Source organism: Corvus moneduloides, chromosome 17, assembly GCF_009650955.1.
Source record: "Corvus moneduloides isolate bCorMon1 chromosome 17, bCorMon1.pri, whole genome shotgun sequence".
Classification (NCBI taxonomy): Eukaryota; Metazoa; Chordata; class Aves; order Passeriformes; family Corvidae; genus Corvus; species Corvus moneduloides.
The window spans coordinates 6,687,911-6,709,353 of record NC_045492.1 but is presented as its reverse complement, the minus strand read 5'-3'; the positions used below and the strand labels follow the sequence as shown (position 1 = coordinate 6,709,353).

Genomic DNA, 21,443 nt, shown 5'->3' with positions numbered 1-21,443 from the left:
TAATTCTGTCACTTGACATCTTTGGTATGAGCTTTAGCTGGTGTAGTCTTCTGGGACATGATCAGATTGAATTAAGAAAAACCCTGAAGTAAAACAACATTGATAACAAACCAAACATGACAGAAGTCATGTCATCTGATTGTTGTTAACCAACTGAGCCCTGAATGTGAAAAAATTGAGAAAGAAATCATAGTAATAGAATTGGAGTTTAGCATTATGTAGTCCTGAATAATTCCTCCCCAACAGCAGTGACTTTCTTTTGTTTCCTTTGGAAGTACCCTATGCCAGAGTAAGTGCTTTATGCAAGATGTCTTACACTTGGCCGTTACAATCACTTGGTGAAGTACAAACTTCTTTCAAGATTCTGTACTTAGGCCTCATGCAGGGTATTTACATTTCCATGGCCACAGAGCTCACCTGTGCTGTGGGTTGGACCCATGTAATCACAACAGGGGTGATAGATCCATTTGTTCACCTGCACAGTGGGTATGCTTTAGGCCTGATGTGCACCATGTCTGCACGTGTCTCACAGCTGCTTTCTGGATAACTGAAAAAGTGTTTGTCTGCATATAAAATATGAAAGCAATTGTATCTGTTAGGCCTTTAATATAGAACATAAAATTTAAATGCATAATAATGAAAATTCCATTTTATATGGAATACCCAACAGCACAGCTGTTTAGTTGTGGAGAGACTGGTTCAAAGCGGGGGTGAAAGCGATGAAATACATGGGCTTATGCCTTAAGATAACATAGGCTGTAGCACTTCTTTTGAAAAGCTACAGCTGTTAAAAGGCTCAAAGATGCTTTTTTTTTTTTTCCCCCAGGTATTTTTGGCAGATGATTGAACACGAATGGAGATTTCCTTTGGAAAGAAATGTACATGAAGCAATCTCACAGCACACTAAAAATGGCTGTCAAGAGACACTCTCATAATGCACCAGATATTCAGTGTATGTTATAAACCAAATCATGTTTTAATCTGCAGACAATGAGTGACCATTTTAATCTAGAACAAGTAATGTCAACCCAAAGTACTGAAAGCTACTCATCAGAAGGACTAATGCATGCAAAGCCTTTTAAGCTCATGGGCAAATCAGCTGCCTGCTGTCCATAGATACCTTCTCCAGTAGTTTCTAATGATTTATGAAATTACCAATCTTGACAGGTCACTAATTTTAGCATCCAGCCCACTTTTAAAAATCCAGGAACTGTTTTTATAGACATTTATTGTTGGATTCTGTACTGAACAGCGGTCTACTGGTCTTCAGGCAGTTACTGATACTTTGCCAGATTCATGATAAAGTGAAAAAAGTTGAAGAGGTTTTCTTTCCAAGACACTGAATGATATTTTATGTTCTTACTCTAGAATTTAGGGTTATCAGCCAATGACTTGGAAATCCAGGATCAAGCCACAAGCTCTTAATGCATTTTCTTTTCCCTGTTTTTATCTATTTATTTATTATACTTTAAAAATATGACACTTCCCCTTTTGTGTGTCTGTTCAAAATGTTCCAACTTTTGTCCATCACTTTAATGTTCCATCTCTGTCAGTGATGATTCGCCCACTGTAGGGACGGGTAAATATCAACCCCTGCTTCTGTCACGTAGGCAGACATTCTCCTTACTGGTATTTGTTTAATTTGGAGGCTCTGGTATGTGTTATGTAGTATAGGTCCTTATAACTCTGTGATGCCTGACGTGTGTGCTTTCTGGAGATGCTGCACAGTGGGCACAGTTCTTTGCAAAGACCTCTATAATGGGTTGTACTTTAACATTACTGTCTTTTAGTTTCCTTTTGACTGAATTTGCTTTCCATCTTTCCTTTGATTTCTCTGTTTAGCATTTTTTTCCCCCCCTGCCTCACAGCCCTGTTTTCCCTTAATATCTCTAAAGCACTGAAAAGGACAAATACAAGCTAATCTGATCTCTGCCCTCTTTTCTGCTTTAACAAAGCTTTTAGCTTTCCCTCTCATGCTATTTTTTAAAAATTTTGTTTTCTTTACCTTTCTTTCCCTTCCTCCACCAAAAAACCCACAACTCCTATGTAAAAGAATGGGTCAAACTGCAGCAGGAAATGCAATCATGGTGACTTAAGACAAAAATCTGTGTTTTTCAGGTGTTACCTCTGTGTTGTTATACCAGGCTTGTACCTCCTGCTGCAAAATAAGCATGTGGACAAGAGAATAAGAGAAATATATTTCAAGCTCCCCCTTTGATTCATGACAGAATTCTTTTGTCTTTTTGAGCAGAACAGCCGAGTGGCTGAGTATACATGCTATATATGTCTGATGTGCTTTCTGCGGTTTTGTTCTTGCTAATGACTGCAGCTTTATAAATTTTTCTTTTGCATTTGGGCCACTGCTTCCTTGAATCAAGAGGAGATGGGCCTTAGGCCTTTCCTAAGGCTGCTGTTGCCTCTCTCTCTCCACTTCGTGCTCATTTTGTCTGATAGGCCCAAGTGTGTCAGCTTGGCAGCGTTCCCAGGCACCATCAGCATTACAACATTCCCGGAGTCGGGTCTGGGTTAGCACAAAGCATTGACAAATTCTGTGTATTTAGTTTTGCTCTCGTGCTGTTCTTCATAGGGATTAGGAATTATTTTTTTTTAAGAGAAGAATATTAGAGTAGAGCAGTCACACAATGAGCATAAATGTTAATGACCGACAATACTCGCATTTACTGCTTAGAGGAATCAAAATTTGGATGTTTGTGTGTGGGGGGTGATATCTCTGAGCAACATAGGCCTTTAGGTGTTCAATTAAAAAGAAATCCATCTTGAAGGGTTTGAACTGTTGAAATTGATGCAAGTATGCACTGAATGTCATGAATTTTCAGTGTGTTCCTGCTGCTGTAGTGGGCTCTATGATTCCCTTTATAGCAGCATATCCCTAGTTTCTGCTACATTCCTAAAACAGAACAAACGGTCAGTGTAATCCATGAGCCTTCCTGCTCCCTGCCCTGAAAAACATTGCCAAATCTAAAAAGAGAAAATGCTTCCAGCAGGGACTCCAGAATTCCTTATGAGACGATCATTTATACTCTGGGCTGCTAATCCGCTGTTGCAGCCTGAAATGCAGGAACACAGAACTGTAAGCACAGCGATAGGCTGCTGTGGCAGTTTCCCTGTGACAATGCTATCTCAAGGAATAATCTGAATGCAGTATGGGACAATGCAGAGCAGGATGATTAATTTTACTGAGTGGCACAGTTATGAGTCACGTCGGCTCTCAGGCAGAGAGGTTTGTGTGGTAAAGTAGTTATATCATGAGAGGTGCTGTATGGAGGTAAGGGAGGGCACTAGTTTTTTTTTTTTTGTGGTGATTGTTTCTGGGATTATTAGCACTCAACTAAATGTGAAGTGCATATTCTGTTTGCAACTGTCGTAGATTTATGGAAGAGGGCTTTTTATAGCTAGTTTTGCACAATTTGAGATCCTGCATGTTTTATTGGAAGAATGTTTATTTTTCTTTGGTTATTTTATCTCATTATTTAATAATTATTGTTTCAATGTTAAGTCATTCCCTCTACACCTTCGCTTGTTTTTTTTTGCTTTTTTAAAGAACTAGTTATTTGATATTCAATATGCTTCAGAATCACCCTTTCATCTGCAATTTCCACTGCAATCTTCATTACTATAGAATGATAATACAGAGCTATATAACACAGATGCAAGATTTTGAACAATAATATAAAGGCTTGTTGGAGGCTTTCTAAATATTTAACCTTTAAGATCTTCATCTGGAGTTAAGACTTCCTTCTTGGCATAACGATAAATCCTCCCACTTTCACTGCATTAGGAAAAAGAACGGAATCACATTTTTTAATCAAAAGCTTGGGAATTGGCCCAAGATCAAACTGGTTGCTTACATGCCGTTTTGTCATTTTGTTTCATTTGCAACATTTTAGTAGGAGATAGAAAGGTAAAGCAAAAACATCTGAAAAGCTACGTGAATGTTTTTGTGGGGACAGACGGATTACTTGCCACGTAGAGAAATCTGTGTTTTCAGGGCCTGTGTTGCCTCTTAAAAAGCACCAACTCCTACAGGGTTAACGGACAGGAAACTGCAGTTACAGCCGCTCCTAAGGAAGTCAGTTTTGTGTAACAGCCCGAGCAGGCCGAAAGGTGGGGGCCGGGGGGGATTGGAGATCTCGGGGTCTGGGGTGATACTGATATTTTTAGTTTTGTTCTGCAGCGTTTTAAACACACGGAGGGCCTGCACCAAATGGTAGCAACGCTTTGTGATAAAGCAATTTCCATTCTGGTATACTTTTTGGGAAAAGGAGACGTAAGCATTCTAGTTTAAGGCTCCTTTTTCCTACTAGGACTCAGCATATCGTGATAGCTAAAGAAATCACGCTGCAGGTTGCTCTGCTGTATGTTCATGTATTTAAATTCTGGAGCAGGAGAACCCTGCTCTGAATTCTGTGTTACTAATTTCAGTCCCTCCGGTGCACGTGCACTTTCGGTAAGTTTTGCTCTCTCTCTGTGGCCTGCAGAGCACCAGCAAAGCGAATTTCGCTTTCCGTGCAAACAAAAGAACAGCACTTGCGACCTGGGCGAACTCTGCCTCCTTCGGGTTTAGAACACCCAGATGCCTTCAATAACGGCATGCTGGGGTACATTTGCTCGGGCAGGCGGTCTGCGGCCGCTTCCCCGAGCAGGGCAGTGCGTGCCTTTGGCCGGGAGAGCACAGGGCTAGGGCGGCAGCGGCGATGGCGAGCGGAGCCGGGCCTAGCGCGCCGGCCTGCTCCGAGCCCGGGATGGCTCCTGCTCCCGGAGCCGCACAAAGATAATCGCTCAGGAAGTGTCTCAGCCAATCCCCTGGCGCTTTACATGCGGATTTGCCGGGGCAGCCAATCCGGGGGCGGCTTTCATGGGGAAGACAGATCATCAAGCCCAAGTGCCAAGCCCTCCCTGCCCGAGTACTGAGAGTCTGTCCTCCATGTTTTATAAGTATTGACATAACACTGTGTTAACAATGCATCCACAGAGGTAAGCCTTGCTTTTTACATTGCTTTTTCTCTAAGACCTATGAGTTGTGGGTTGAGAGTGTGATTCTCTGTGATTTCTCGTGCAAAACTCACACCACAGCACTTATATTAAGTTGGAACTGTTTAAATTTGCTTTCTTGGGTCACATGGTTAGTAGCCATTAGCCACAGCTTTATTTTACAGTCTGGCAAAGCCTTGGCATGCCTACTTCTTCACAGGAGGATGGTGTTTTTAGAGTTTATCAAGATCCTGGTATTCCAAAGGAGGTTTCTGTCTCTGAGCAGTTTGCCAGCACTATTGTCTGTTGTGTCACATGCCTGCTGGAGAGAAAATGGAAGCTAGGGAGCAGATGCATTTAACTGCCCTACAGGGAGTCAAGCAGGGATAATGGCAGACAGAAGAACAGGCAAGTTTACCTTTCTAAACAGTGAATGGAACAGCTAAGATAAGTTATCTCTGAGAAAATATGGGATTTTTTAAAACCTAGACATCAGCAAAAAGTGCTAATGGCAGATTGTAGATATTGGGCCTAGGTGGTGGTGTGCTGTTGCATCATGTTTTTTATGCAGGTTATCTTAACTTAAAATGATTATTGAACCTTTTTTCTTGCAGGAATAATTAATACAACGCTTTTCTCTTTCTGAGGGACAATGTATGGTTAATATTTCGTTCCTTTAAAAGGGAGTTTTTATGCTGCAGATTTTGGAAGTGGGGTGCTGCCCAGTAAAACGCAGCAGTGCATCTGTTTACAAATCTGATGCTTTATGGAAAATGTTTTTGAACTGTTAGCTTTCTTGTTTTGCATAGTTCAAATAAACTAATGTAACTTTTATCTGTGCCTTTTTGTTTTACATTGTATCAGACACAGTTCTGTGTTGTGGAGTCCAAAAGATATAAAATCATGTGTGGTTCATGACAGTAGTACATGTTATTCTTTCTTAGGTTTTTTTTTCTTTTATTTTTTTTAACGTTTGGTTTAATGCTACGTAATTATTTCAAGAAATTCCTTTTTGATCAATTCCCAAATCTGCCAGCCTGTTGTATCTTCTTAACTGGGAAAATGAGATGGGTGCTTGAACAGTTGGTAAGTAAGCAGCATGCTGCTCTCTGAACATTTTTAATAGTTTTCCAAACATTTTGTTTTTACTGGGTCAGTTAGTGCAGTAGATGAAGTGATGTTAGTGGTTAGTCGTATAAAAGATCAGATTTGCTTAGCATCCATTTTAAGGGACTTGTAAGCTGCTCTGTTTGAATGCACTGTTTTTCTGATAATTTGTCTCTAAATTTTGAAGCTTGTACTTCCTGTTTACCTCAGGCCAGTGAAAAATATTCTACTTGCTGCTTGTTCATAGATCATTAATTACCATGTTTGCAGGGTAAAGCGCGTTTTCACTGTTCTTGGGCTTTTCGGGTGTGATGAAAGTGCTAGTGCTCAGCAATGAAGTGACCTTATGAAGTAAAGTAAATAACACTTAATGAGCATATGTTTCTGATACTATACAAAGTGTAACCTCAGACAAACTTGCTTGGTTTATACCTAATTTAGAAACATTTTGTGCTCTTTATAAAGATTTTAATTGTAGCGCCTGCATGCTTGTTTGAACAAGCTGTTTTTCAGTGATCACCAGGGCTGTTACAAAAGCAGAGGAAGGATGCTCTTTTATGCTTTTTATGTAATTTTTGCACTTGTTTTAACAGTCCATACACATTCATTATTTTAGGAAAGAACTGAAAGCTAATGTGGCTTTGCAAATGACTGTGCTGAGGCACAGTGCATACAAACTTTCATAGACCCTTGCCATGTATTTGGTAATGTTCTTTAACACAGCAATTTACCTCTGGTTACTTGTTTACCCGTGTGAGTATCTTACTTTGAATATCTCACTTTGGTTAAAAGCTTTCCTCTCTCTCCCCCCCACCCCCCCCCCCCAATCCCCTAGGATTAGATTATAAGAATGTCTAGTTCAATTTGAATCCTGAAATACTGCTGGGGTACCACTGAATTTCATGCTATAGCATTTTTGTATGCAATTTTAATGCATTTTTCAGCATACATGAAAGTGCTGACACAGCTAAGAAGTTATTCTGGTTTTTGTTCTTCAGTTGCTAAAAAACAGAAATTACATTTGGACACAATTTTCCGTATAGTAGTTTATACATGTTAGCAGTTTACTTTCAGCCTTTAAGAGTGAACAACATAATATTTGTTTAATACGAGGAAGCAGGGGTAAGTGATCTGCAATCAGAAAGCTTGTATTAAAATGGCTCCCACAGGTTTTGTTAGACCAGGATCTGTTTCAAATCTGCACCTCCAGACACGCTGCTGACAGTGAAGTGCATTTGTGTGAGCTGCCCTCGTGCGTATAATGAAACGGAGCATCGTGAGTCTGTTAAAGTTCACTATTTTCAATCACTTGAGTATAATTCTTTTATAGTTCACAAAAAACAAATGTCTGCATTGCAGCAAGATGTCTGAGGCAAGGTAGAGACAGCAGCGTTGTGCCTCGGCTCAGCCCAATGGCGCTGCTCCGCCAGCGCCGGAGCCAATTGCCGCAGCAGGCAGGTTAAAGATTGACAATTGCAGTGGCAAGGCTGAGAAAGGCCTTCTGGAAATTTCTGCCATCTCTGTTCCATCTAAGTAAAGTAAATTCAGCCAAGCTGAAGAATTTCATATATATACATTTTTGGTGCTTTGTCACTCACTTCCCTAGGTTGCATAATAAGCAGCACTCTACTGTTTTTTCTGTTCAGGACAGATGGAATGTGGGGTTTTGTTTAAGTGACAGATGCAGGAAAAAAGCACGTATGCTTTCTCCCCAAGATTTTGCTGGCCTGGATCTTGTTACTATCACAATTAGACAGGACATGTATGAAGCAATGCAGCTGAGGTTTATTCAGCTTGGAGCAAATGGCCATTATTCTGATTATAACTAGCAGTTAATCGTATAATTGCACTGTAAGTTTTCTGGCTACTAGAGAGTAATTTGAATTGCCCAGGATGAATATGATTAGCCATTATTATTTAGTGCCAACATCCAGTTACTTTTGTAATTAACTGGACAAAGAATGGAGTGGGGGGGAAAACAAAGGAGTGATCTGGATTATAAATCATGCTGAAAACAGTAGCTTTTTAAAAGCTGCATGCCTTTTTCATTCTTTGCAGGCAAACTGTTTTACTTGGAAGCTAAATAGTGCTAGGGAAAAGCTGAGTAATTCCTTTAAACAAATGACACTACTTAACATATTGGGAATGAAAAAAATGCAGAGTATAAACCACTCCAAATGTAACAGTCGCCCCCCCTCACAGTAGGTAGGAGTATTGAAATGTAGCAGAAAACCTACATTGCTACTAAGGGAGCATGTAATAAAAGGAACTTCATGCTCAAAAAGCATAAATAGATAGATTACATTACAAATTTAGCCCTTCATATCAGTGTCCACAGACTTCAACTGGCTCATCTTCCTGAGCTGTCTTCCATTTTGTGATATCACTTTTGCTTGAGATTTTTGTTGTTGTTTTGTTTCTGGTTTTGTTGGTTTGTTTCTCCTGTTTTGCTTTGTTTTTCAGTGTATTGTGTTGTATCACTTTTCAGCTACTGGCCCTGTGGATCCAGTAGCTGAAAAGTGATAGGTTGTGGTCAGTTTTCCGTAGTGGTGGTAGTACTCCAGCATAATTGGTTAAAGGGAGATAAATCTCAGTAAAGGCTCTCTTCTCTGTCTGGAATTCAGGGTATTAATTTGAATTTCCTAAAAATCTTGAAAGTTGAACAAAACCTTTGCCCATGTAAGATGGAGTAGACAGCAATTTTCAGATTTTGTTATTTGTGGATCCCCAGTATTTTTCCCATGGGCACATGAATCCCATTAGAGTGACTTTAAGCCTGTTAGACTAGGTTTGATTTACTTGGTTATTGTCTGAAACCCCTTTGTGCACAGTACAGCTGGCTTTGAGGGGTCTGCAGACTGGAAACCATCATAGTAGGCCATCAAGCTTGGCCCTTTAAATTGTATTTAGAAAGTATTTAAAATACATTTGTTAATAAATATGACTTGTGTTCATGGGCTAAAGACTAATTTAGCCGTAGCTACATAGGAAGTGAGTTTCATGTATTTGTCTGTCATTCTTATTTTAACCCTTTATTGCCCGTTGTCAGAGCATCTGTGTTTCACACAGTGAGATTAAAACCATGCTGTAACAGGATGTTAACATTCCTAATTCAGCTAATATAAACCTTTACTTTCAAGCATGATGGTTCTCAAATTATATTTTTAGCATCTGAAATCTGTAGCTATTTGGTTGCCTTGCTTGGGCCTCAGCTGTATAGTTTATAGACTTAAAGATGACTGTGTAACACCAAGGATCCCCCTCCCTCCCCTGATTTTTCTCTTTTGTGCAGCTATTTTGAATGGACACTGAATAAGAGTAAGGTTTTAAAAAGAACCGAAATGTTCTTTAAATGAAAAATGGAGTTACTTTGCTTGTTATCACAGGTAACCAGCTTAAACATTGCTGTACATAGATAGCTGAACGTGCCTTTTGTGTATGTTAAGTACTTAATACAAAGTGTTATTTATTTAATACACATGGAGCATTTTGCAGGGAATTCTGTGAAAGGAAATGTTAAATACGAGGTGCTCACACTGGAGGGTGAAGCTAAAATTGAGTGATTTCCTTAGTAACCTGTGACTTCACAAATCTCCCTATCTTGTGCCTTTTTAGTTAAACGTTCAGATGTCAGGTGTCCTTTGGTCCTTCTTTACCATTTCTGATATTTAGATGCTGGCTTTGGATCTTGCCCTGCTGTGTAAACAGGAGCTGCTGGTATTGAACAAAGTGCTACCATTTTAGCTCCAGAGCAGGAGTGAGGCAGTGCAGTGCTGGCAGACGCCATTTTAAGAGCCCTGCATAAATAGCATAGCTACCGATGAGTAAGAGACTGTTATAGGTGAGTGCTCATACAAAGCTGCTATTTATTCAGCAATGGCATGCAAATAGTGGTTTTTGTTTTAAAATTTTTATTGAATGCAGTTTTTTGAAATCCTTATTTAGAATTGCTGCTCACAAATGTGATGCATGAGAGGCAGGAATTGTCTTAAAGATGAAATTCAGTTTTAGTGCTTATAGTCTTTAATAATTTTTTTTTGTTTTGTTTTCTGTTAATTAAAAGGAAAAATGAATTCCAGAAATATGTAGTTCTTGATCTGAAATTCGTGTGTTATTCCCTAATGTAGATCTAGATTGTGTATGTGGGCATTAGCTGTTTCGAGTGGTTTTCCATATCTGTCAGTTTTTCTTGGTTAAATGTCAAGGTGCAGTAGTTCGTCTGCAACTTTTAATTGCTCTTTGTAGTTACTATGGGTTAAAACATCTTTAAATATTCTTGTATATGTACATTTTCTCAGGTAAGTACTACTATTAGTAAAGGAATGATTTTCATAAACAGAAAAGTCAGTATATAATTTAGGGATGTGAAATTTGAAAACCTGAATTTTATATTAAAAAAAAACCCACCCTCTCTTCAGTTTGGTAGAGAACATATTTAAAAATAAGGCAGCTAAGTTATGTTTTCATTTTTACCTAAGTACCAATAAATCTTGTATGTTTGCAATCCTTATTTTTTTTTTCTTTCTGTGCCCAACTCTCCCCAAAGGAATAACCTCCACCCCTTCTACCCTCATTCAAGCATGCTAAACTAGTTTGTATGAAACAAATTAGCTTAACATTTTAGAAAACAAACTTTTGCTGTTGTTGTTGCAAGTTTTGTCAATATGAGTAGGGAAGTTTTAAATGATTAATTGGTGTTCTGGTCATTTGACAGGGAAACTGGCAGAGATTAAATTTCAGTTGTGTTCTTAAAATGTGTTCCTCTGTGTTCATTCATCTTAATGAGGAAATAAGAGTAGCTTTCAGAATCACATAAACTATTTGTTGTATTCATTTAGGTACTTAATTGAGTATTTTCCAGTATCATTTCTGATCTGCAGCCTCAGAGCATCCCATTCATACATGCATGACAGTAATACATGCTGGCTGAAATAGCTGCTCTGAGCCCTGCAAAAATGAATTCTCAAAGTAAACCTCTCTAGAACAGTCTACTTGACCACACAGTTATTGTTTCCATGGAACTAGATACTTACTTTTAATTATTTTGCTGCTGGTCTTAATTTTCCTTTTATTTTGCTGTGGGTAATAGTAAGGTAACTGATTAAGAACCTGTTGTTCTTGAATTATTTAATTGGAAATCTTTTACTAATATCTGCATTTGGAAGTTTGTGGTTTACAAAGCATTTTAAAGAATATTCCTTGTATTGATGGAGGGTATAAAGGTAAAAAGATGTCAGCTTTAGAAAAGTTACTGTAAACTTGCTGTGAATTGCTGGTATGTATTTAAAGGCTTGAATCTCAAAGATGACCACTACAGTCACCACTGTCAACATTCAAACAATGTCATGTTGTGGAAGTCATTATTATACATTACAGCAAATAAAGCAGTGGGAGATGCTTTTGAGGAGCTGTGAATGTTCAGTATCGTTTATGGTTATGTCTAACACACTTTTATTTAACTGTTCCTCACCAATATTGGGATATTTTTTTTTCAGAACAATCTCTGTAGTTTTCTTGTATGCTTATATGTTTGTGCCTTTAAAAATTAATTAATTGCAGAGAATATGGAGATGCCTCTGTTCCTCTGAGGCTCAGGTTTCATAGTCTTGTAGGTAGTTCCTGGATTTTGTGTGAGTGATGCACTGTGTGCACGTGTGTATAGGGAATGTGCTCCTCCATTGCTAAGGAAAGTGGAGAACCTTGGGATCAAGTGGAGAATGCATTTTTGACTGCTTATTTATACTTAAAATCTTTGGGAAGGCTGCTTTCAGGCATCTGTTACGTGGTGTTTGCATCCCTGCCCATGGCAGCAGTTTGGAACTAGATCATCTTTAAGGTCCTGTCCAATGCAAGCCGTTCTATGATTCTTTGTATCAAGATTTTGCAAGATACTTTGTTCCCCTTACAGGTGTTTCTGAAGAATCGTTTTCTTGTTTATAGAAGTATTGCAAGAACACTTAAAAGAGTGATGGAGGAAACTGACTCAGTTTCCTAAATTAAGCTCCTTATACGAGTGGGACAGATTCTGAGCTGAAAAACCCTTCTATGCTGTTACTAATAGGTAGGAGTCTTGCCCTGTAACCCCCTGCAGTGCTGTGTTTGGGCCCAGGGGCACAGAACATCCTCAGTCAGCCTGTGACTTCTCCTGGTGCTTTGGTCAGGGAAGTGGGAACAGTTCCTGCTATGGCGTTGCTGTATTGATCCCTCACTCCCATTTCTCAGCCAGGATTCATGCACAGCTCTCTGGGTTGTAATACTGATTTGTACCAACTACTGTATCTTTCATATTGGATCATGTTCCCCTGAGGCTGTGAGTTGAACGAAATGACCTGATGGATTTGGATGAGTCTAGAATTTTATGATTGCTTTAATGTAACTTAAATGTGAGCTGCTGCTAAAAGGGTGGTGCCTTTTTCTCCCTGTGTGGTTCTCCCATTTTCTGCATGTCCAGCTGCACAGTGAGTTACATTCCAGAACTGATTCGGATAAAATGGGCATGGTTTCTGGAACAAGTTAAGGATTGGGGAAACCATTCCTTTTACTACCCTATGTAAAATGAGCATTAGTGTTCAACCTGAGTCTTGTAAAGCCTTGTATGTCCCAGTCTGTGTCTGGAACTGGATCTATATTTTAGAGGCAGGTAATGTGCACTGCCAGATTACTTCAGTCTTACAGAATTGCTGGGCATGAATACATATTGATCTGTATGCATTATTGATTATATATACATGATGTTTTAAAAATATGGGGTTTGTTACAGTTTGCTGATATTGAAATAGGATTTTATAAAGAGGGAGGGGAAGAAAAAAAACCCCGATGCACTATTGGAAGAGAACAATGAACCCATCCCATGAGCCCATCCCTTCCCTTTGCTTAGGAGAGGAATGGGCAAAGGCAAGTGGTGCATGAAATGTTTTGGTGTCTGCAGGCCACTGCCATCTCCTCTTTGCTGAGGCCCCTGGAAAAGGGTGTAACAAATGTGCAGGATAATTGATCTGCCCATGCATAGTAAATGTGTGAGCATTGTAGTGCTGTTGGCTGTGTTGCGCATTTAATCTGCCCATGCAAGATAAATCTGAGAAGCATTGTGTTACAGTCAACTGTGCTACACATTTGCCATAATTCTGGTCACATGGGTGCCTTGCCTTGCTCCTGAAAGATCAGAATAGTCCATGAGCTGGGAGGTAGATGCTGGTAGAATAGAACTCCCCTTCAGTGTTTTGTGACTTTAAAGAGCTTATTTTGTAAATTATTTCTATATCCAAATGACAAGCAATAATGATTTCTGGCATTCGTGGAACTTCTCAGCTTTGGGTTATCTGTATTGAGCTTGGTTGATTTGTATGTAAAATTTCTGCTGACATAACTGTACTGTTTAGGACTGGGAAAGGAATTGTAACCCAACTGCCCAGTAGCGGATAGTTGATTAGAAGTAGTTTTGTCAAATAACAGACTTAAAAATCCTTCTGCTGTTTAGTTTTACTTTGTTTAGGAATCTCTTTTAACTTACACCTGTAACAAAACTCCTGCTAATATAAACTGTTTGTCAGGCTGAAGAGTTCTCTGGTATAAATGTAACCAAGTCCTCACAGTTGTTTCCGAGCTCTGATGAGATGTTTCAGGCAGATTTATAGACAGTGGCTAAACCAAGGCTTCCAGCTGCCCTCTTGGCGCAGACATCCCTCCAGGGCAGTGGCTGGGCATACCCCACACTGTCCCTGGAGCTGGGGTGGCTGAATGGAACCTCAGCCCACTTCATAGCAGCAGAAATTCATAACCTGCCATATCAGTGCAAGCTGGTATCAGCAACAACTTCCATTAACAGACTGAGTGGTAAATCGTCCCTGTAGAGGAGAAGATCTACATCCCATGGCTGTTGTACTCTGGTGGTATTAATGGACACTGCAATACCTGCCTGAGGCTCAAGAATGCCATTTGTCTATCCTTTTGAATTTGAGTTTACTTCAACATGGTGTATTTTCTTTTACCTTTCGTCTAGGACAGTCACATCTCCAAAACCGCTCTGTAACTCTGTGTTCATTCTTGTTCATTTTTCATCTCCCTTCCATCTTCTTTCCCCAAAGTGACTTAACTAGCCAAATTGATTGAGTTGTTTTCTTGAATGGCATCACTGTAAGAAAGTAGACCATCAGAAAGTCAGATGTAGTTTGTAATAATTTAATCCTTCCTGGAGCAAATGAAAACTGACTGTGTAAGATTGAATGGTAACAACTCTGTACTGTATACTCTTTATGGTTAATAATTGGTGGAATTGTATTGCCAATAAATTATAAATATTCAGTTTTCTGTTATACAGTCCAGTTCCAAAATAATTAAAATTATTTATTTAATGGTTTTTGAAATTACATTTTACCTTCTAATTTTGCAAGTTGTTCTGTGTTGCTAAGTCTGTTACTTCAGCTAATCTGTTCACGAATGCTGATGAGCATTTAAATGTTGGCAGGCATCTGTCCCCGTGGTTTATCTGAGATTAGGAGCTGCAAGAAACAGAATTCCTGTTTGTCTGCCACATGCATACAATTCATACATACATTGCCATAATCTTCAGTACATGTTGCAAGACTGTCATTCGTACAAAAATGTAGCTTTTGTGCTTGGTACCTTGCAGCGTATGTGTGTACCTGGATTGTTTCTCACTGTGTTTTGATCAATGTATGCTCTGGCAAACAGGAAACCTTTCATTCCATCAGAAATTTTAATGTAGTTGTGTTTGACAGTGTTGGGTTGCACGTGATGGATAGAAGTTAGTCATGGGAATAATACAGTCCATAAAGTATTCTAATTTCACCTTTTTGAATCCCGCAGCTTGGCTGAAGAGGAAATAAAGGCAGAGCAGGAGGTGGTGGAGGGGATGGACATCTCCACTCGATCCAAAGGTGAGTAAGAGGACTATCTCACTTAGGTTCTACAACACAATTATTTGTAAACCAGGATAGTGAAGCTGTGTCATCTACCATGAAGCTACTCTTTGAGTGGAGACTCAAGATTCACTGTATTTTTTGCAGTGACTACTGTATGTTAGGAAGTGTTTTAATTTTTGCTTGGTTTTCATTGTATGTCAAATCTACACACACAAATATTTCAGTGTTATTTCAGGTTTATGAATAACTTAGGTTAAATTATGAAAAAACAGCAACCTCTTGTATTATATCACTTATCATGGCATCCTTTAAAATAGTACTTCTAGATTTGCAAGACAGAAGAAAGAAGTAGTAGTAGTAGTAGCAGCAAAAATATTAAGATAGTATTTCCTACAGTAATGAATTTTTTTTCTAAGAAAAAAGAATCACAGTAGCATTTCTGTTTCCACAGAAATTAATCCCCTGACCAGTATGTATTTCATGGACATTCATGCCTGTCCATCTCCTTTTGTACTTGCAACTGACTTTGCTGCTGAGTTTACTTGAAAGCCATTTCTCTAAAACAGCAGCAATAGTTATTACCATCCTTTTAAAGTTCTGGTACATATCCAGTTACTCTTCACATTCCTACGGCAGGGCTCACAAATCTAATTAACTCTGAATGTGCAGGTGGGATTGTCTTGAAAGCATGGCACAGATCATCTGCATGTTTTTTAATGAGGAAGCTTGGCTGGATAACATAAAATTGGATTCAGGTCTTATTTGTGCTTACAGTAAATTTCTTGTTTCAGTTCTCATGGTGTGGTTAGGTGAGGTAGTACATGTGATCTGACACCTCAGAAGAGATACACTTGCTCCTTTTGTCCCTTCTCCTTGTCTTTTTCTCCCTTCTCTCCTTCTGTATGTTAGTCTGCACCACTGGACTGCTTTCAACATTTACTTGTATTTACTCTGTATTTCAGTTTTCTAAGCCAGCAGAAAGTAAATGTTTTTGTTGCTTTAATGATTGCTACTGACTAGGGTAAGCTCCCAGCTCTGCACTCCACCACTTACTTCCTTTGTGTTGCTTGTCACATCCCAGCCACTTGAACTTTCTAACCAACTTGAAAACTGAAGCATTTTTCTGCTGTTGTAGTGACCAGTTTGTTCATGAAAGAGTTTGATAACATAAGAACTTGGTATAAGAGACAAAGGGGGTTAGTAGATACATCTAGCTGCCCGTGAAATCTCATCTTTATTTCTGCTTAGAAACACTGGCCCACTTACTAGTACTAATAAGAGTTTTGCTTGCCTCAAGTGAGCTAAACCATTACTTTTGTCACTCTGACATCATTAATGTCTAAAAGACACTTAAAAATCTGATATCTACTTATGTAGATGTTTATGTTTTAGTTCTGGTGCTTTGATTAGCCACAAACAGGTGTATGCACCATACAAAGTAAGTTTGCATTTCCTCATGGTAGTTCTAGTGCTGCCCTGACCTTAAGATATGCTGTTTCAATGAATTAAGCCCACAGGAAACTCTTTACTTTTAATTTGGTAAGGTTAAGATGAAGTTTCTTAGGACAGTGAGCTGATTTAATGTAATGGTTATTGAAAGGGTCAGTCTTTCATCTCCCAACCTTCTCACACATGTGATCTTGCAGCTTGTGTTGTGGGCTCTTAACAATTAGAACTGGTCAGTTCACAGGGATTTAACCTGGCAGAAAGAGACTCAGGTTTTCATACTGTTTACTGTTGCAACTCCTTGAACAAGCCAGTCTCACCATGCACCACCAGGTGCTGGTTTAGGTTGACCCAAGCTGACATTGTGTGGAAGTCACTGGTCTATGCATAGAAGGACTCTTAGTGCTTTAAATACCAGTGGGAGTGATGTAAATGGCATTTCTGTATCACCATAGTAGAGATAAAACTTAGCAAGGGTTAAATCACTTTAATAATAAGGGGATTGGTATTTATTTAACTAGATACTGATTTGCTTTAGTTGGTTTGTTAAATTTTACATGTATGTAGATAAAACCCCTGCTAGCACCACTCTAAGGACAAGAATAACAACTACCCACCCCAATCCCTTACAGGCTTGCGTTTTTTCCAGTGAAGAATGTAGGATATAAAGAACTCTTTAGACTTACCTGTAAACCATTTCTCTTTGTTGTGTACCCAGCCTAATCTGTGAATTAGTGATAGAACTTTATAATAGTTGAATATGTAGTTTTTCACAGAAAATAAAAGAATCATAAATGTCATCTCCAGGAGCTGGCCACATTACAGGCCAGGTGTAATGAATCATTCTGGACTCCTGTTACTTGGATTGAAACAAGCTTCTCTGATAGTTCAGTGCAGTGTTGCTGCAGCAGAGAAGTCACAAACCAGAATTTCAAAGCTGTTACTCTGCTCTGTGCAAGGCAGAAAAAGTGCAGCAAAGTTCTCAACTGGTGGGATGGTGGCAGCAATGTCTCCACTTGTAGCAATTAGCTTGTGCAGAGTTTTGCTTTGTGTGTTTTAAAAAGGATATAGATGAGGAAGTTGACCCTATCTAGGCAAACCTGGAGGGGAGCACACAGCTCTTTGTGCTTTGTTTGGGTTTTTTGATGTGTGAGAGGCTTGTGCAGGACATCGATCTGTGGCACTGTATAACTTCAGACTTCACCTAGAGCAGCGGATGTGCTGCAAGTCTGTAACCTACTTGCCCTGCTACAGTTTGTACAGCTCGTGAGGCTGTGTCTAAAGAAAGTTGTAGGGAAATAAATTTAATTGCTTTAAAACCAATTAGCCTGTTGCAGACATCTTCATGAACATTCTTGTTTTGGTATAAGCAGTTTAATTGCTATAATTCAATTCCAGTTCAGTTTAAGCTAAACTAAACCATGCATTGTTTAATCTGTAACACGGGTCTTAACACAGCCTTTGAATTGGTCTAAGTAACGTGGTGGTTTCAAAGCAGCCTAAGCTGGTCAAACTGCTCAATGCAGCAGTTTCATCCACTTCCTTCCATACCTAAGCTGGCAGGAAACTAACTGAACCATAAAACATGAACAGTTTTCTACTTGCTCAGTGTGCTGAAACAGCTTGGTGGACTGCCAGAACTGGTGTAAGAGACAAGGCAGGAATACAGCAGTTGGGTGCAGGAAGTGTGGAGCTTTGTTAGCAAGCATTTAGACAGGGCTAAGCTGGAGTGAAACCAAGAACTTAAAGCCATCACTGACACTTCTTACTTCATATTGTGCTAGATAAAGCGAGTCTGTAGCTGGGGTCAGGGCTATGGAGTCCTACATGTTCAGCTGCATTTCTCTACCCTTCTCCTTTGCTGGCTGTAATGCTTCTGCTGTTGCACAGTCAGCTGTGTCAAGCAGCTGATCTAGCAGAAAATTGTTCATTTTTTGTAGTACTAGATTCTGCCTGCATCATGAACTGATTAACACTACAGTTACACGCAAGTGCCTGTCTCCAAAAAGTTGTGGGGACAGATACCTGGTAAGATGGGAAAAGGGGAAGAGGAGTAGTGTTACTCTAGAAGTTATAATTTAGATCTGTTTATAAGATGTGCATGTGCAGCCTTGTTAAAGACAAGGTTTTAAAATACACTGCTCTTTTGATGAGAGCAAGAAAGCATAAGGCATCTGAGAACTGGAAATGGGAAGTGACAGCTTAAAGAGAATGCAGAGTCCAAAAACATAAAATGGAGTGAACAGGGGATTGCTCTTCAGTGAAGGAGAGAGGTTGTGGATTAGATGATCGTATTTTCTCCTTTGCATATGATACATTAACATGTCCAGCAGAAACATCTTGTTATATTTCTGTTCCAGCCTTATGGACTACTTTTTAACCTTGTTTATTAAAGATTTCAAGATGGGGCTTGCAAGATCTGTGGATAAATGTCTAAGCATTTCCAGGTTGTGGTTCCAGAGCAACTTTTGTCTTTGCTTGTACTTGTTCTCTTTGGACAGAATGAACTATCCACTGGGTGTTTTCTTCCTATTAATCTGGAAGAATTTTTTTTTTTTTTTTTAAATCCTTTCTGCTAGTTTAACTTAGCTGCCAACAGCAGCAAGCTGTGATGGCAGATGCACTTCCATGTAGGTTTTCCTGTATTTCAGCTGGTACTGGAACTATTGCCTGTTTAGTGCCCAGTCAAAAGGAGATCTTTAATTCTCTTTTTGCCATCATCAGTCAGACATGTCTTCCATTGCCTTTGCATCTATGGTGGCTCTTAGGACTTAGGTGGAGAGGTTTCTACCTGCTTTTCTCACTGAACCAGATTACTGGGGAGTTGAGCAGATGTTGGGCATTGCTGGGAGCAGCCCTGCCCCAGCAGGGACAGCTGGTCATTAGATGGTCTTAGCTTGGCATAAAATCATATACTGAGGCCTTACTGCTTAATGGGGACAATTCTGACGTTTACAGGTTAGGGGTTTTTTTCAGGTTTGTGTTAAAAGGCTTTGGTCTTAGGAGCTCCTCTCGGTGGTAAAATGTTCAGATACTATGAATATAAACACGAAAATGACTAATTAAATGGAATTCCCAGAATGCATGATATATTTTGTAACAGTTTCATAATAGTGCATCTCTGTCAGCTTTCTTTGTAGTGATACCAAGTATTTAATCACACAGAGATGAGATTCTTACTCCAGTGTGAAACTGAGACTCCTGCAGGGAACAGAAGTGCAGCCCTGGGCTTCTGTCTCTAGTGCAGAGCCCTCGTTATCAGCAATCCCACCTTAGGAAGGCCTTGGGACAGCAAGTCCCCCACAGCCAGGCTCCAGCTTATCCTTGCCTTTCAGCTCTTACCTTGCAAGTTGTTGGGAAGTGTTTCCTTTTCTTTACCTCCCAAAGTCCTACAGTGAAGAAGCACCTAACAGTGTCTTTTTCTACTTGTGTAAAACTGAAATGTGGCAGGAGTTCATCAGAATTTACACAACCATGGCTGACCTCTGTTATTTATTACATTAAGCAACTGGATTGGGTTAATTACATTGGTTTAAATTTCTGGAATGTAAACAGGGCTTTAGCGGTTGATGGCAATTGCATCATGTTTCAAAATTCTGGCAGAAAATTAAAATTCCTCAAAGCTGAGTGTAAGTTCTAACAGATTTATCCATGATTTTATTAAGTTTTTAAGATAAATACCCTTGCTGAAATATTACAGGTAATGGATTTGAAAAATCAGAAGTCTTTTAACAACCATTCAGGATAATAAATTTGACTGGGAGGCTTCACAGTGCTGGAATTCATCTAAATTATTAATTGAAACCTGTTCTATCAAATGGGAGAAGTTAGTATTGCTACATTTGCTTGCAGATTTCTTCATTGATTACACTCCATGCCGTTTAAAGTACAGGCATTCAGAGATTTTGAGGAGGAAAGAGAGACACAATAGTCTAGGTGGTTTTGGTCTTCTTCCTTCTAAAGGCATAGATACCCATTTCTGGGGGGTAATGACAGCTTAAGCAATCTTCAGTCACTTTTTTTCTTGTACCTTCTCTCACACTGCCTTCTTAAAGCTGTTTCTTAAATCCATCAAATTAATTCATCATGAAACTGTTTTCAATAAATTTTTGTTCTTCTGTTACATTTTATTGAATTTGATTCCTTGATTTGGTTCACCAAATGTTGGCAGAGCTGTTTGTGCCATAACAAAAGGCATGGCATGGCATTGGGAATTAACGTTAACAGAAGTAGCCTTGGGCTGGTTCTGTTTAAGTGACACTTCCGAGTGTCTGACTTACATGGAGCAATTAATTGTGTTTCTAGTTGGAAACGTTATTCAGAATTTTGCATATTTGACCCACTTGCATTGAGATATCAAAAACCTACTTAGGTCGCAGAAAACCCATTGGTGTAACTAAGTCTCAGTTTACTGATATTTCCTAGGTGGCTAAAATAATGCTTTCACTGAAAAAATACATTGATGTTTCTGGCTCTTGGAAAACCAAAATGACTGCTAATCTTACTATCTTTATCACAAATCATACTGAAAAGCTTTTTTAATTACTTTTTTTTGTGGTTACTGTCTTTCTTAGTTTCCCTCTTCTCACTTTCTGAAAATTCCCGGAACAGAAAAGTTTTTTTCTCCAAGCAGTAAACAGCTCATTTTTCATAGAATTTATATCTACAGTTTAAGAAAATTAGGTACAGAATAGGAATAAATAATACTCCTTATGAAAGTAAACTTGATATAGTTAAATTTTTTTTTTTAATTGTCTGCATTTTGTTTTGAAATGCTAAACTTCTCTTCCCATCCACGCGAACTCAAAGAAGGATAGTTCTTCACTCACGGCAAAAGATTTTGTCCTGAGATTTCCACACTTTTTGGGAAGGCTCTTGTTTTATTTGCCTAACTTTTTTGTGAGGTTGAATTTGAAAATGATGGTCTCTTGTAATTCTGATTTACTCAGGCTTTTCTCATTTGCCTTGCTATCCGTTGCATTGAGGATGGAAGGCTAAGGCAACATATCCTGGTCT

General features: G+C 39.1%; 1 protein-coding gene across 7 annotated transcripts in view; it reads left to right on the top strand.

Annotated features, from left to right (window-relative positions):
* The first annotated feature begins 4,892 nt into the window (after positions 1–4,892).
* Positions 4,893–21,443, top strand: part of ZMYND8 (zinc finger MYND-type containing 8) — a 49,811-nt gene continuing 33,260 nt past the window's right edge. For 3 of the 7 annotated variants that reach the window (XM_032127423.1, XM_032127419.1, XM_032127424.1), the window contains exons 1-2: positions 4,894–4,995; positions 14,926–14,996. In XM_032127423.1, coding sequence (XP_031983314.1) covers positions 4,982–4,995; positions 14,926–14,996 — 85 coding nt within the window. In that variant the 5' untranslated portion in view covers positions 4,894–4,981. Of the gene's footprint in view, positions 4,996–5,192; positions 5,401–5,914; positions 6,079–9,851; positions 9,941–14,925; positions 14,997–21,443 lie in introns of those variants that run through there. The other 4 variants (XM_032127425.1, XM_032127421.1, XM_032127420.1 and 1 more) reach the window with 4 other exon arrangements.